General features: G+C 41.1%; 1 protein-coding gene across 1 annotated transcript; it reads right to left on the bottom strand.

Annotated features, from left to right (window-relative positions):
* RBP3 (retinol binding protein 3) lies at positions 1–15,725 on the bottom strand. The gene is made up of 5 exons (XM_066190614.1): positions 12,768–15,725; positions 5,848–6,038; positions 2,863–3,005; positions 727–1,031; positions 1–185 (listed from the first exon to the last, which is right to left on the bottom strand). Exons 1-5 carry the CDS (start codon positions 15,723–15,725, stop codon positions 153–155), a joined length of 3,630 nt encoding a protein of 1,209 aa, XP_066046711.1. The 3' UTR covers positions 1–152.
* Positions 15,726–17,680: the final 1,955 nt, after the last annotated feature.

Genomic DNA, 17,680 nt, shown 5'->3' with positions numbered 1-17,680 from the left:
ACAGAGCAACCTAATTTCAGCCTTAAGTTAAAACATATGATTCTTTTCCTTGAGTCAGCCGATCTGGGCACTAGGTAGAAGAGTCAATGAACTGCCTTTGTTTCACTCATCCTCCCCTCTGACAGACAATGAGAGAAGCAGGCATGTTCCTTTCAAATACCAGGAGTCTTGGCAACCCTGACAGACTGGGAATGGTTATTTTTGGTACATCTAAATGATGAAATGGAGAAGAGACTTAATTTAGCTCTTGCAGTTTGGAAAACAGACTCTTCCAACTACTGGTAGTTTTAAAAGATGTATAAATAGGAATGTACACAATTTCCAAAGAAGAAGAGCCTTTTCTGTCTTAAAAGTTCTTCACATGCTTTCAACACAGACAACTGGGATTTTCTATGGGACAAAAGGAAATCTGTGATTGGTAGCTACACTTTAAAAAACTGTCACACTGAACATTTATGTTTGATTACAGGAGAGGAATCCAGAAACCTCAGTGAATTATTGAAGTATTTCAACCATGAACAGCTGGGTGCCACAGAATGAGGGAAATTGCCATCATGTTGGGAAGGAGTCACTTTGAGCTATGTAGAGGGACCCAATCACTGACCACAGAGATTGAAATGAAGCTCCCGCTTCTTTCTAGGGTTTATATCTGGGTAGCTAGCTAGCTTTTCATAAAAACTAGGGTTGTGTTCCTCCACTGGGTTATCTGGAGCTGTGTAGGTGAGCATTGAGCATCTCCTTTGCTTTGATGAGTGCTGTTTCAGCTGGTGTTTCTATGTGAGGAGGGACTCCTTTTCCTTCCCAAGAGGTGCTGTCTGCAGAGATGACTGATCTGGAGGTGGGGATGACCATGTAGAAATTGGTTTCATCTACCTGATACGTCTGTGGGAAATGGCAGCCACCACTGGTCTGCTCCCCAATGATGAGAGCTCTGCCCAGTCTCTTCATTATGAAGACAAACTCTTCAGCAGCCCCAGCTGTCACAGCACTGGTAAGGATTACCAGCCCCTTCTGAGAGCCATATCTCTCCCCTGTAAGGTAGGAAAAAACCCATCAGAAATGAATCCATTTTGAGGGATTTATTTTTTTAACAGAGCAAAGCGAAACCAAGATAGAGGCTTTACTCCCTACCTGCTATTAACAACCCAAGAAGTCTGGAAATTTACTTTGTGCCTATGATAGTAGTGAAGTACTTTTAACACTAGCCCAGACTATATGCTGTAAAAAAAAAAAAAAAAAAAGGCTGTCTCCCTGTGTGGTGCTCTTGTGTCATCACCTTCTGGTTATGAAAGAAGTTTCTGGTTCTCCATAAGGAGGAAAGCCAGCTCATGGTTACTACAGTTAGGTCTTCTGTGGCCTTGACTTTTGCAGGAGCTCCAGATCTCCCCAGAGTAGTGGAATAAACAGGTGAGAAAAATTACATTTTTCACCATTGCAGCAGTAGTCAAAACTCCTTCAGAAGCATCTTCAGTTTCACCCTCATCCCTGCTCTAGGAACATGGCTGTCATAGAGCTTGGCCTGCAACTGTGCAAGCATTATTTTATGAAATTACAATTACAGTGGTTTCCCACAGCTTTTTTTATAGTTTGTAAATGGAAGCTATACATGGCCTTTGTTCCAAACCCTTCAACAAATACCCCTTTATTATTAGGATCTGAGCCAAGTATCTCATTTTCTTACAGAAAACAGCTGACAGGAATAGGAAGGACTTTGAACCTTATTTTCAATATATCTGAACATGCTAGATACTTTTTGAGAGTGTAGTTTCCTCGAAAAAGTGACCAGTGGGTAATAGCTAGGACTTGATAACTTGAAAACTAAACTGCTCTAAAAATGTCAATCTGTAAGTAAGTAATAGTGCAACATATAATTCCCATGCTAAATTCTAAGAGAGGGGCCCAAAAGCATGGTAATTAATTTTCACACCATCATTTCACTATAAACATAATAACCATTAGAAGACTCATTTCTCAGTAGATATATATAATACAGGACCAGATCCAGTTCCTTGAAGTTAATGAATCTGCCTGTTCTCTTTGATGGAAACTGGAATGTGTCCGTAAAAATCATATCCCTAAGCACAACCCACCTCTGACTGCCTGGGAAAATAGATGGACCCTGCAGACTGGGAAAAAAGTTTAACCATTTCAGCATGATCCAGGCCAACAACTACAGACAACATTAACTTTTTTTGCTACTGTCTTAGCTTAAGAGGGGAAAATAATTAAACCCCATGTTTAAGGCTTCTTCGTAGTCTAACTGCAGTTTATGAACACTGAATGAAGAGCTCTGTTTTTTCCTGTTGCAGCATCCTTTCAACTTCCACAAACTGGGGCAGGGTATGTGTGGGGCGTGTGTGACACATTGCCAAATGATTCAAACTCTCCCAGATGTACAAAATTTAGTGGTTATTTCTTCTCTTTTCTGGACAAACCGGGGTATTACGGTGTTTTCATCTACTGATGTAGAGGATTACACAGGTAGGTAGTAGGGAACTAAAAACTGTATGGGAGTGTTGGAAGAAGCGTTACTAGAGGTCTAGGCAACACTGGATTCATCTTTAATTTTAAAAGCAACAAGTTACAGCTGCTGTATACAATAGTTGGCTAAACTTCTGGGGACCAATTTACAAACCTCTGTGCCTAACATACCCCATTTCTAGGAGTGATAAACTGTTATTTGTAGATGGCATTGAGTGACATAGCTGAAATGCACATTTTTTGTTTCTACATTCTCTACACAGCTTGAGCTGATCGTGGCAGGTGCTTTCACCAAACGAGTTACAGGATTTAATGGCTCACTTTAAAGTGACAAGGAGAGACATTTGACATGAAAAGCTACTCTGAAAAATTGTCATTTACCTTTGAGCTGTGGCTGGGTCCATACCTCCTTTACTGAGTCACTGGGTCTGTCATAGACTTTGTCCAAGAGAATTGGGTGTCCTTCATCAAAGAAATATGAGCATAGGATTGCTATGGGTGTAGTGGAGCCTCCAATATTGTACCTTTTCAAAAATTAAAAATATTAAGGAAACAATTGAAACTTTGTGCCAGCCAGCTGACCTCCCTTCCATGTATTGTTCCTTAATATTGCTCCCAAAAAGGCTTATGGCTACATTTTGTTATATTTACATTCATTCTCTCCTATCAGCATTTGCACGTCTATTGGAAAAACAAAATCCTTCTAAGAGTGTTGGACTATTATTGCCCAAAACTAACTTCAAAAGCAAACACAAAACTTAAAAGGCTATTTTTTTTCTTTATGTTACTTAGAAAAAACTCAGAAAGTAAGCCAAGACTCTGAATCCACTGAGAAACACCAGATTCTTATTCTCCTCTGAGTAACCCATTCTGCTCCTGATGTAGCCAGCAAGGACTGAATACCTAAACTCTAATACATGAAAGTAGATTCCAATTAAAGCAACATATGTTTGTAGACCTGTTGTGTTCTTATATTTTGCTACACAAAATGAGAAAACTTTGTGGTTTAAATAAGGTCATTTTCTTGGGGCCTAAAGATTGTGTTTAGCACAGCCATAATTGAAAACTTCGGTTGCAGTTTAATTCCATAGCAGTCTCTGAAGATTAATTTTACTGAAGAGCCTGTCATTGGAGAACCCCTGCTATGAATACATACAATTAACTACTGAAATATTTTTGCCTGTCAGTTTTCACTAATACTAGAGCACATATAGCTCTAGAAATGTTTGTACTTACTGATAGTGAGTATTCAGTACTTTCCTGTAGGTTATTTTAGGAGTACCTAGCACAGGCATTCCAGCAAAAACCTGCTGGAAAACTAGTTTATTCAGTTCAATCTATAGCTAAGATTTTTCACCTCCAGAAAAGAATCCGACAATCCAGGAGACCACTGTTCTAAAGAGTGAAGCTTCATCTTTATTCTTCAGCATCTGGGAGCTGTATTATTGACACTGTGACTGCCTAGAAGTCAAATAACCATCTTCAGCATGTCCTTGAGAGTGCTGTGCTGCCAGGGGGTGCTGCACACTCAGCCCAGCAGAGCCCAGGTTCCCACAGGTGCCATCAGTTGGTGGCAGGCAGGGCAACGCTGGAATGCCCTTCCCGGGACTCTCTTGCAGACAGTGAAACTGCAGTAACTTTAGTCAGTAATAATGACTGAGCAGTTGCCAGAGTTTTAACTTAACTTTTGGATGCTAGTACTCCTTCTTACAGATGTCTTTTGTGACCTTAGGGAGGCCTTTTAGTTTATCAGTGTCTCCTATCAATGCTCTGGGAGTTAAAACTATGAACTTCATGAGTGGCACAGCTGCTCTATGAAGGGGAACTATTAAGGTGAGAGACATTATGCATTATGATAAATCCCATGCAAAATTGACATTATCCAAATATGAAGTTCATGAGTGGCCCAGCTGTTTCAGGGATGAAAACTTGTAAAATGAGAAACATTATTCATTGCAGTTAATCCCATGCAAAATTTAAATCATCAGTCTTGAAATTATAAGATTGGCTAACAGAGAATTTCAAAAGATTTGTTTTTTATCTTTTATATGCCTTCAGAGAATGGGTCTTTTATGTGCACTGAAAAGACTGAAAATACATTAAATGTAAAAAAAAAAAAATAAGCCACACCAAACAACACATGAAAACAGTTATAATGATACCAATTTGGTACCTGAGAGATGATTTCATCTTTGCTGTTTCAGTGCCCCCAGCCCTGAAGGTTTTAGTTTGGGAAAAAACTGGGGCAAGAAAGAGGAAAATCCCAATCCTATCTCAAGTCTACTGGAAGATGGTGGTGCTTTTGCTGAATTCAAGTTCAGTCAGGGGTGTGCTTTGTCTGTTGCTGCCTTGACTCTTCTGTGCTCACATAGTAAGATCTTTACTCTCATCATTGTGCTCAACTTTTCCTCCCTATCCTGAAAATCCCACAAGAATATTAAGAAGATTACCAATATTAAGAGCCCTGTGATAACAATAGATGCAAGTGGTTTCTAACATTAAAACCAAGTTCTTACAAAGTCCTTCTTTTCTTTGGTTTATATTTGTACTGTTCTGGGCTCACATGCATTAGCTCGGGACCACGACAAGAGAATTACTTCCCTAAATATTGTGTAGGAAATGTCCATTTATGTGTATATATATATATGTATATGTGTATATATATATATGTATATGTATATATATGTGTATATATGTATATATATATATACGTATGTATATATATATATATAAAATCTGCTTTGATAGCTGGAGACAAATGGATGACATCTTATGGCTCATAGGATTTGGAGCACTGTTGACACACTGAAGTGTCCAACAGAATTCTAAGCAGAGAGCAGGTGTATGATGCTGCAGCTTGGTGCAGCAGTGCCCAGGAGTGCTGCAGTACCTTTGTGTTCTGTGCACAGGGCCCCTTCTCTACAGACCTGATTGCCCAGAATTATCCAGTAGTGCAGATATGGCAAACTAAATGTTGTAATGCAGCCTTAAATATGGTCTTTTTGACTGTTGAATCTTGGCCACTACATGAAGTAAAAGATTTATTTATATGTATATATATATGCGGGACATGGAGAGTTATATTAGAAAGAAATTAGAGAAATAAAACACATATAACATCCAGAATTGCATTATCAAACTATTCCCTAAATTTGCCTATTTATTTCTAAACATCTCAAGTGATGATACAATTTATCTTGAGATATTCTTCCAGACTGTTATTTTCCTTGGCTGTTTTCCTATTCTCATTTAATCCTAGCAATGTTAGCCTGTAAACAGGACAGCAAGTCATGTAAAGCTAATTCACTGTTACAAATAAAATGCTGTTTTTAAAGAGCTTTGGTTATTTGCCATTCAAAGGTTTACCTCATGTCTATGATTAATGCATCTGTGTGAACAATTTTCTTCCAAACATGCTCAATCATTAGGTCGGACACCTGGGTTAGAAGTTCACTGTCTCCAAACATATCAAATCTCAGATAGCCGATGTTGTTTTCAAATACATTTGTGTGGAATGAAAATTTAATTAAATCTTCAAATACTTCTGGTGGAGGGATCTGAAAGAGTACAGAAAAACAAAACAAATCATTTCAGCAAATGATAGCACTGGTAGCTTGACACAGAATTACATAGACTGTGTTTAATCCAGGTGGGACATGAGTGAGAAATGTGACCAAGTTTGAAAAACGTAATAAATTTTACAATATTTTTGCACACTAAACATAGGTTTGCATTGCCTGATGCATTTTTGCACACTATAAGGTGCATCAATAACACGCCCGGAATCCAGATCAGGCACCCAGAGCTCAGTTTACTTTTCAAAAATACAAGAATTTCCTTGACGCAAAGAGACTACAAGAACAATCCCAGCCTGCAGTATAGATTACCATCCCAAGCCTGCCACCCAAGCCCACATGGTGCCTTTATGAGTTGTTTCTAAATAAAGCACCTGGGACCTTCATAATCTCTTGATTGGCCTCATTGGACAAACAGCTGCTGGCTGCAGGTGCGAGTGGCCTCAGCCCTGCTTAATGACCCAGTCCCTGTGACAATGAGGAACCTGATGTGTTGGGCATGTGCTAGGATGCTCATGAAGTAGATATGCTAAATCTCTTATATGGTGGCCATGTGCCTGGAGCCTCACGTGTTAGGTTGCGATTTATTTAATTTTGCTTAGCTTATGTTATTGAACAGCAGACATTTTCTTAGTAGCAACGTGTAGCCAAATAATAAAGTTATCCTAGTTACCCCTGTATGTATTGGGACACAGCCAGCTCCTACTGCCAAACTTCTATTTTGTATGCAGTATCTGAATATGGAATAGTCTCTTTCAGCTTGAGATAAGAATTTAGAATACATATGACTTACATGGTCATTTGGTGTTTTATTCTCAGGGTTGCTGTGAAAACGGTGTTATACCTTTTTTTTAATCAGCTGCTGTCTGCCATAGCTCATCCCCAGACAATCCATGCTTTTACACTCAAAAGAACAAGGAGCCAGCAGTGAGCCATGTGCTAGAGTGCTCTTCCAGTTTACAACACGCCTCAGAATTGGGCAGGCACTCTGGCTTTCTTCAGCTGCAGAGAAGTCAAGTAATCTCCTGACCTCTCTATAGTGCTCTGGCCTGGAGCTGTGCTCCTGTCAAAAGCAGGTGTGCCACAGCAGAAAGAGTTTTTTCCAAGGTGTGTAAATGCAGCAATGTTTGACACAGCTCGAGGTTACCTTGGGGAAAATTACCCACCATATGACACTTCATCATTCATTCACTGATGTATGCCAAAATTACCAAAATTTAAATCATTATTTTAAAAGCCCTGTTGTCCAGTTGTTGTTGACCTGATGGAAAGAGCAAACTCTTCTGTACCCTTCTTTATCACTATAACTAGTGAAAATAACGATTGCATCTGGACTGTAAACACATCAGTCCAGCACTGCTGAGTTTGTCATTTCCAATCCACTTCCCAGTGAGAGCAATGCTACTTGATCTGCCCACTGTACTTCGATTAACAAATCACAGTTTTGAAAAATATATCCAGCATGCATTGATTGTTCTGACAGAACTTATGTCTAGTTCAGAGATATTGGTTCCCCCACAGGAGGAAACTAAAAACATCACTCATTAGTAAGATCTAAAAATAAAATTGACGTGTTACTCTCAGCCATTTACTAATGATATTTTAACTGAACACATAAATGTCTTATCTCTGTCTCCAGTGATAACTGCTAAATGCTAAATACATACCCATAAACACGTTAAGAATAATAACTGCCTGATAAATTTTTTCTTTACTTGTTCTTTTACTGGGATGCGTCACATTTTTGTTCCCTGAGGACTTTAGTTTTACCAACTCTTGAAAATTCATTATAAATTTCAAGGTGGGCAGGTTTCTTTTAAAGCCCCAACTCTCATGGGGTGAAATAAATGTGCAAGGATCTAAATGAAAGCTCTTCATGGCTGCAGGAAAAGGTAGGAAAATGTATCTATTCTAAAAGTTCTAAGACTGGAAATCAGATGAAAAGGACTCAGAATGTAATTTTGGGGAGCTAGAGAAAGTGACTGAATATCTCAGCAGAGGTTCAGAAAAGAGGTGAGGAGCCTGTGACTGACATTAGAGAGTTATTGCCCTGCAAAAACTGCAGGCTCATGACGCTGGTACGTGGGCCATGTGCTGTGGGTACCTAAGGAGGTAAGTCAAGCTTCAGGAAGCAATCACATGCTGTCATTTGGAAGGCAGGGCTCTGTTTGCTGGCCAAGGACAAGCTGGGACAGGATGCAGCTGAAAGTAAGATCTGCTGCTCAGTCAATGTTTACATACAAATGGCTTGTTGTTAAATATAAACCCTCAGGTGCACATTCTAAGCAATGTGGCTACACTAAAGGACCTCCAAGCTAACTCCACTTTAAGCCAAGGAAAAAGGTTTTTTCATTAACTATATAGGGTCTGCAGTCCTATTCTTCAGACTCCTTCCACAGGTGAGTGGCCTAAGTAAAAGACATGATGTCACACAAAATAGGATCTTAGAATGATGCCCTGGTACTTGTGCATGGAGTTTGATCCCTGGTTCTGTCATTGACCCAAACCTCAACAATGGGCAAACCGCTTGTCTAAATGTGCCTCTCTTCCTTCTCTCCTTTCAACTCTCCTTTAAGTTGTTTTGTCTGTTTTGATGGAAACTGTTTTTTCATAGCTATTTTTGTGCTGACCATTTTAAGATAACTGATTTCCATTAAGGTTGCTAGTGCTGTCAACTGCTGGCTGTTAAAATACTATCAGCCAATACCCTTGCAATACCATTGTAAACGCTGAGAATAGTTTAAGAACCATGAGATCTTGAGGGCTGAGTGGCAGGGTTGCACTTTTCTTAGAGCATTTGGATTCCTTGTGTGCCCTCACAGGCTGGAATGGAGCTGTTCATCCTAGTAGGGCCCCCAGCTCAAGGACTGAGCAGGATCAGCTATAGCCCTGACAGCTCATTCTCACTTGCTGTTAGCAACACACATTTTACTGGGTGATTTCCAGGCAATCCACCCTAGTACGTCACCAGTCTTACTATCAGAAAGATGTTTTTAAGATCTAGTGTAAACTGTCGAAGTTCACTACTTTGTAACGTTTAAGTGCATTACTTCTTGTTCTATTTACTATGGACAAGGGAAGAGATTATTCTTTTCATGTTTGAAACAGTCTCTTACGTATCTGAAGACTGTTTCCATGTGTCCTCTCAGTTTTCTTCTCTCAGGGATAAACAACTCAAACACTTTAAACTTTTTGAAGGCTACTTTTATTCAGTGTTCTCTTTGCTCCTGTCCCTCTTTTCTGCTGTCTCCATACTTGAGCCACATCTTTCCAAAAAACCATTGCCCAAGACTGTGCATATTATACTCTAGATGAATTTTCTTTAGAGCTATATGTAGCAGAAGATTTCATGTCTTCCTTATATTCTTCCTTATCCATTCCAGTTTGATGATGGTGAGTATTTACTGTAACAGCTTGACCCTATTGACTTTTCTCAGATTATGAACTCTGAAAAAACCATTTACATTTTTACAGGACTCCCCCTAAACAAGCTACTTTCCTCCCAGAGTTGTGCAGTGAACTTCTGTCACCCTAGAAACTAGGAAGTAAAATTGCAAAAGGTGAGGAGCCAATGAGCGTTAAACACGAGACATTTTTCTCTTGCATAAACTTGCATAGTACTGCTGACTTTACTGTGGTTATGTTGATATAAATCAACTCCATAGGGCCTACAATTGTTTTTTCATCTGTTAGCAATAGATGTAGCAATTTGATTATTTTGATTTCACTCGTTAATGAAGGGATATCAGCAAACTGTACTTTCTGGTGAAACATCTCCTAACTATTGTGTCCTTCAGCAAGTACAACACTCTCCTATATACACATATTATTCATCTGGAAACAGAAGGACTTGAAATGCAGGAACAATTTCTCTTTATAAAGGATTAGCTTTTGCCTTTTATTCTGATCATCATTTTCAGCTGCTTATCTAAACCATCATTACAAAAATTCTCTTAGGTGTAAAGACTGCATGAAAAGTATTTGGTCATTAAGAAGGGGCCAAAATAATCACTCAGGGAGACCCCTTGACACTTAAAATGGGCATAACACTTATGCAAAAATCAGACAGCAGTTCTTCCATAGGTGAACAGTCACAAACACAAATGTTCAGTTTGTAGAGGAAAGTTTGACTGGAGAGGGAGGGAGAGACAGAAGAATAAGAAGCAGGTATTATTAAGCTGCAGGTCAGCAAGTTTACAGAACTCTGCCTTATAAGCAAAATGTTATTTTCTGGATCACAAAAAATACAGACAAAATTTGACTCAAGAAAGTCTGACTTTGGAAAGTGACATTTATGCAGCTGACGAGACTGACTAGCAGTGACCTTGCTACTGCTTAGAGGAGACACATTCACTCCCCTGTACAACGCTTCAGCAGCTATTCTGGTGCAGGAGATACAAAGGTCTGCACACATTTCACTTGTCTGTCTCCTATGTCCCATCCCATCCTTCCTGTAGTTATTCATCATCACTTTCAGTTAATTGTGTTGGATCTGCATCACCATCGAGGTCATTAACAGTAAAATTCTACTGTCAAGGGGGAGGGTGGTTTGGAAGGTAGGTAGCACAAGAGAAAAACTAGCTCTTAGGTTTTTAAATAATAAATGTGGTAGAGATCAAGAGAGCCACTATGTCCATGTATCGGGCTGCTGAATTTTTTATTTTATATATTTTTTTTAAATTTATAAACACAGTTAGTGCCATCATATATGATTCACTGTACTCTAAAAGTATTTACTCGCTGGGGTATATTGAAATGTTCCACAGAAAGCATCCCTCTTATGGCTGCAAAAGCAAAACAGGAGATGAAGGTACTCTTGCTGCCCAGGGCTCTGTGGAACGGGTGTAATTTCTTTAATCTTCATCTCAAGGAAAATCCTTTAATGGCTTCAGTGTCTTTGTTATCATCTTAATGCTCTCTTGTCTATTTGACTCCCGATTTCCTCCAGCAGTATGAGGGGATGCTTCTGCCTCTGGAAACCATATTAGTCTCATAAGAGGTGTGATTCTCTGCTACATTATTTCACCTTGGAGAAATCTCACATTTGTCCTGATTTTTATCTACACTGGTGTGACTTCCTTTTTATGGATGTATCCCTGACCTCTTCCAATCATTTGGTTTGACAAAGAACTATGGTAAAACAGAGGCATTGGATAATATAAATGGCATTTCTTCACTAGCACTATCAGGATCAGAATTTTATGTCATGTGACAAATAAGATACTTGTCCTCGGTTCTCGACGTTTAAGGTCTGAATAAAGTAAGATCTGAACAAGTCAAAACTGCCAACAATATTCATTAACAGCCTTCAGTGAACACAGTGACTCATTTGCAATATTCTTCCATTCTGTAGAATCGAAAGAAATTATGATGTGTCATTACTGGTATGTTTGATAAAAACTGAGCACAGAACTCTGCCAAAAGCATTGAAATATCTTTAGACTGAAGTTTTCTACACTCAACCAAGTTAGGAGGGAGAGTGCTGGAATATAAAACTCCTTTAATTGATTATTTCCATTTAATCTTAGAGGCAAGAATGGGGCCAGCATCTCTCGGTTAACAAACTTGAAAAAAAAATATCCACCCCTGGCAATGCTTAGACTTTGTCCTTGACCTTAGTATTTGTGATAATACCACAAAGGTCATGGCCACTTTAAATCATGCATGCCAAAAATTTCAGAGTGTGGAACTCCACGGATTTCCTCCCCCAGGAAACATTTAATAGTTACCTGACACTTGGTCTTCTCTGGTTCATTGCGAAGCAAATGCATTCTCTTCAAAAAGTAATTTTATGAGTCCCTGGAGAAAATACGTCCCTGATAGCCATGCTAGTGCAGTAGCCAGAAAGCAGCTAACTCCATCCAAGAAAGGGATCAGGTTATCCTAACCCTCTATTTAATTTGAAGATGGAATTTTAACAAGTGCTCCTGGGAGCTCCCTCCAGCACAACAATGAACAAGAAAGATTGCCAAGGCAGACCAGTGTATAAACACTCAGGCTCAGAACAAAGCACAGACTGTTATGCAAACCACACAGCAAGGGCAAAAGTAGATTATTAAAAATCAATTTCTCTCTGGGGTCCCCTAACTTCCACCCAGATACTTCTTCCAAAGTATTTCTAGGTCACTGGGAAACTGTCTGATGCTGAGCATGAGATACAATTAGAACAACTTTCCACTGCCACTACCAAAGGAGTTGCTGATTATTCTGGTGTTATAGATGTCAGCTGCTACAATTTTGTATAGAAAAGTCCATCAAAGAGCACATGGCTGCATGTAAAGTGAGTTGTATGCATTTACTCTAGTCCAACTAAACTTCCCTCAAATTACAACCTGGGTTTGAAACCAGAGGGTTTCTGAATTAATTAAAGCTGGAAAAGCTGCAGCATTGAAAGAGGAGGGATCACAGAAACAACGAGATATCTTTCTTCTAACCCTGAAACCCCAAATTTTTGCTTGTGGCATATGGCAACTGAAAACCACAGCCTGAAAGTTGCTTCCAAAATCCAGAACTACCCTCTAATTCCACAAGCTACCACCCTAAGTGGAAGAGACAGCTCAGCCCGTAAAACCTACTCAGGCATTGGTTTCTTCTCTGGGTACAGGAAAATCAGGGTGAGTTAATGGTATGGGCTAGAAAAAAGACAAGGTATTTGACTTAATGCTCCCATTCCAGCTAGCATCTCTATAGCTGAGTACAAAAGAACTGTACCTGTTTTGGCATGATCCCTGGGATGCTGTCCTTGGCATGTTCAGGGATGTAGAGTAATTTCAGGTGTTCATCATCAGAAAGAGCTTGTAAGATGGCAGTCACCTTCCTGGCAAGTTCTTCCTCTGTATGGATCCTTTTATAATTGTCTTTGTTGATGTTCTTTGTGAGGTTGGATGCTATAACAGTCCCAATGTCCACAAAGGCATAATTATCTGCCACAAGCTTGCCTACAGTTTGCAGTATCTGTGGCACCTGGGCACGTAGGTTGGCAATGTGCTGAGCTACAGCCAAGGCTTCACTGGCCTGGATGGTGATGTGTGGCTCCACCCCAGACACACTCCATACTTTTCCAGTGACTGGGCTGAGCACCACTTGGCTGGGGATGGAGGCATATAGAGAACTGTTACCAACACGATAAATGCCCACTGAGAGAGATCCACCGACTGTGGGCTCACCAATAACTGTGGCTCGGTGTAGATCCTTCATAGAGCGAGTGAAAGCTTCAGCTGCTGAGCCACTCATATGGCTTGTTAGGATGTAGAGGTCCTTCATGGAGCCGTATCTCTTGCCAGCGACTTGGGGGAGAGTCCACACCTCTGTGCTGCGGGAGGTACTGCGATCAAAGATAGTGTAGAGGTGTTTCCGAGGCTCAGGATCAAAGAAGTAGGAACAAAGTATTGGGATGGCAGTGGAGTAGCCACCTGTGTTGTACCTCATGTCAATAATCATGGCATCCGTATCCACCAGCTTGTTCCATACCATCTGCAACAGGTGTGGCCCAATGGCCTTCACTGTTTCTGCCTCAGCCATCATATCAAAGCGAAGGTAACCCAGGTTCCCTGGCAATACCTCAATTTTGAAGAGTGCCTCAATGATGTAACTTAGTTCTTCGGGGCTGGGAATCACATTGGGAAGCTGCTCCTCTGGAGTTGGTTCCACATGGCTGTGGAAGACGTGAAGCCGATGGTCTCCAGAGGCCTCCTGCAAGTCACTGGTGAGCTGGGAAGCCAAAGTCTCAGAGTCTATAGCTGATCTATAACCTCCTTGGGCCTGCTTGGTGCTGAGCATAGCACTGGCCTTACCAGCCACTTCTGGGATGGCATAGTGAGCCTCTAGGAGTTGCCCGGTACCCTCCAGAAGTACTCCCATGTTCTTGTGGAAGGCTAGCACTTCTTCAGCCTTCTCCAGTGCATCCTCAGCCAACACTATGGCATCAGGAACAACTCCTCCACCCATCCAGCTTTCTCCGTGGTTGTCAATGAAGGTGATAACAGGAACAGTGATAGTCAGGCCTCGGGTTATTCCTGGGCCAGGCTGCAGCAGAGGGAAGGTGCGGGTGTGTGAGAGGCTTCCTGCTGTGATCTCACCGATCAGTGTGGCACGGCCCAGGGACTGCATGAGGTAAGCAAACTCCTCAGCAGCTGTAGCAGTGTGGTGGCTGGTGAGCAGGTAGATGCCACGCTTAGCCCCATAGGACTGGCCCAGCAACTCTGCCTGGCTGTTGTGCTCCTGTGTTTGGTTGGCGCATCTGTCATAAGTTGTGAAGAGATGGACAGGACCAGCAGTAGGGTCTTGAAAATAGGAGAGTAGCACAGGCACAGCAGAGGAGGAAGGGCCTCCAGGGTTGTAACGTAGGTCCATGATCAAGTTCTCTGTATTTTGAAGGGGCTCCCACACCTTGTGTACAATGTAAGGCCCCAGCTTCACAAGCACAGAGGCATCTGCAAACTCATCAAAGCGCATGTAGCCAACATTGCCTGGCAACACCGACACCTTGAAGACAGTATCCACCAAGGCATGCAGCAGCTCTTCATTGTCAGGTAAATCTGCTGCCATTCCAACTGGCTTCTCAGCTGGGGGATCAGCAGCTTCACCTGGCATCATTACTCGGACCATCAGGCGGGGGTCTTCAGATAAGGCCTGTAACTCAGTGTTGAATTTGGTGGCCAAGTCCTCCGATGACTGCACAGAAGAGAAGTCAAAGGTGGCGAGGTGCCGCAGTAGTGCAGGCACTCTCTCCACTAAGCTGTAATAGTCCTTTAATATGTTTTTGAGGTGGCTAATGGTGCCAGGCACTGCTCTGCGCACTGCCAGGATGTCCAAGGATTTCTGCAAGGCTTGCTCTGCCTCAGTAGCCACACATGGCATTACCCCACTCACTTCCCAGCTCTGTCCACCCCCACTCAAGGGGCTCACAGATCGTGACACAGGAACCATCATATAGAAATTGGAAGGACCAATACGCAGCTTCTGGATGTCCAGTGAACCCCCGGCTGTCTTCTCTCCAACAGTGATAGCTCTGTTCATGTGCTTGAGGATATAAGCCACGTCTTCAGCCACTCCTGTGGTGTGTTGGCTGATCAGAACAATGACATCCTTGTCTTTGCCATACCTCTCTCCCAACACCTTTGGCAGTGTCCATATCTCCGTGGTGGTGTTGGAGGGGCGATTGTATACAGTCTCAATATGCAGCCTCTTGTCTTGCTCATGCAAGTATGAGATGATGAAGGGGAGGCCAGAAATCTGTCCTCCAGTGCTGTGACGAAGATCTATCACCAGGGCAGATGTCTCTATCAGTGTCTTCCAGACCTTGTCCACCAGAAAAGCTCCAACTTTCTGCACGGCTTCCTCTCCTATGATATAATCAATCCTCAGGTAGCCAACATTGCCCTCCAGCTTGTCATACATGATCACATGCTCAATAAGACTCAGAAGTTGCTCACGAGTAGGGTAACCCTCCACTTCTTGTTTGGGAGCTGCATGGGGTAATGGCTCATAGGAAATCACCAGTCTTGGGTCATTCAGAGCACCTTGCACTCCAGCAGTCAAGACGCTGGCCAGCATTTTTGGATCTGAGATGTCCAGGATCTCTCCGCTCTTGATTGCTTGTTCAATGGCTTCTTGCATTCCCAATAGATTTTCAGGATAGCAGTAATTATCCAGAAGGACTTTAGCCATGTCCAGCACTAGAGTTGGCTGCAGGATTTCCTCAGCAGGTATGCTGCACACGATCAGTACTGAAAACAGCAAGAAATGTGTCCTGATCATTTTGTCTTTGTGTGGAATAGAAAAGAAGTCAGATGCCCTTATTGATCAAGATGAACATAGCTCTCCAATGACTCTGAAATGCACTGAAATCCCTGTGTTGAATCCAGGTGCACTGAACAGATCTTTTATCTGCATTAAACCTTTAATCTCATTAAAACGGAGTGCATCATCCAAAGTGCACCAATAGATGAAGTTCAGCTCCTTACTACTTCACAGGCCTCTTATGAAACAGTAATAAACTTCAATCATCAAGGATGATCTTTCTAGCAGTTAATTGTTTCCAAAAGGCAATGCATTGCATGTTGCAAACTGGTCCTGCCTTATCCTGAGAGTGGGTTGCTTAAATGCAGTATTGATTTTAACCACAGTTAGAATAGCAATCATCATGCCTTTTACCATTATTTATAAAGTGCTTATATGAGGAGATTCTTCAGTGACTAAGTTGTATCAATATTTAATATTCTTTCAAAAGTTGTTGACAATACATTGTCTTTGGTGTTTTTTAGTCTGAGCTGCAAAGGACTGTACTTGCATTCCATGACTAAGGGTTCCAAACAAGGAACTCCAGACGTTTAGCACAGCTCATAAAATCCAAGGTAATGACAGCCTTTTAATTTCTGTGCTGAGAATTGCCAGCATTTTAAACAGGACTTTGAAACACATTTGCCTCAACATAATACAGCTAAATCTGAGATGACTTTAATCTTCACAATTTGCACTCAATTAGGATTTACTTGTAATACTGTTGGGTAACATATGGTCATGTCTGATGACAGCTCCCAGCCAATAGACTTCAGGCTCAACACACCAAAATAGAACGTGAGGGGGTTGTTTTCTTCTGCTCACAATGTATTTGAGACCCTATTGTATTAAGAGTTTGAAAGAGGATCAGAATATGCAGGATGCAGGCTGTACCCACTCTGAGCTCCAGTTTGACATGCCAAAGATATACAAGAACAGACTCCTGGCTTCAAGTTTTAAATGAATTGCTGGCCCAGCCTCTCTGTTTGCTGGAGGTAGCCACAAGAATAGACCCTGAAATCTGGGAAGAGGACATTTTTCTACTCCTGTCAAAATGTTGCTGCATGGGGAGGGAAGAGTCTAAAGATGGTCTAAGCCTGTCTGGATGCACTCTGTTGGTGTCATGTGTGAGCGTCCTGAATGAAACCTGCCACTCATGACTTTCAACTTACTGTACAAAGAGTGTTACAGCTGTTATATAGAAGGTGCTAACAGTTACCTCATCTTACTCAGAATGTAACAAACATAGATGAATTTCCATGAAGACAATAGTCAGAAAGGAGACGAGAACAGATAGCAACTGCGTATTTTTAATCAGAGTGTGCCAGATATCAGCTGTGCCTTCCATACTTAAATGAGGTCTATCTATTTCTGCTAAACTCTTTACAAGACAATATTTTCTGTAGCATTTAAGGAAGTATTTCCACGGTTGAACAATATTCTTCTCCAGTGAGGCCTTATCTAGAGGTTAAAAACCACAAAATGGCACTTTCCTGCCTATGATAGTTATATAGTAATATTAGGAAAAAACCTTTTCTCTATTTTCCTGACATTTATTTTGCCTTTTATCACTGTCTATAAAGATTTTCATATCAGAAATGCTGGAAACTGTAGCTGAGCTTCTCATGAAGAAAAGATACTGAGAAATATATACGGGATTGATATTAGATTAGATAAGGCAAGACCCCATAGGTCAATTTGTTTCCCAAGTTATGTACATTCATTCTCATGTACCTTACCATTGTCACATACAAACAAAACCAGCTTCACAATGTAAATGTAAAATTAATGATTTTTTCCAAAACGCACAATTTAAAATGCTAGGACAGTGGAAAAAAGTATTT

This window comes from Chamaea fasciata, unplaced genomic scaffold (assembly GCF_029207755.1).
Source record: "Chamaea fasciata isolate MVZ Bird 193981 ecotype frontalis unplaced genomic scaffold, bChaFas1.0.hap1 SCAF_9, whole genome shotgun sequence".
Lineage (NCBI taxonomy): Eukaryota > Metazoa > Chordata > Aves > Passeriformes > Sylviidae > Chamaea > Chamaea fasciata.
The sequence above is the reverse complement of the archived record's forward strand: the minus strand, read 5'-3'. Positions and strand labels throughout refer to the sequence as shown.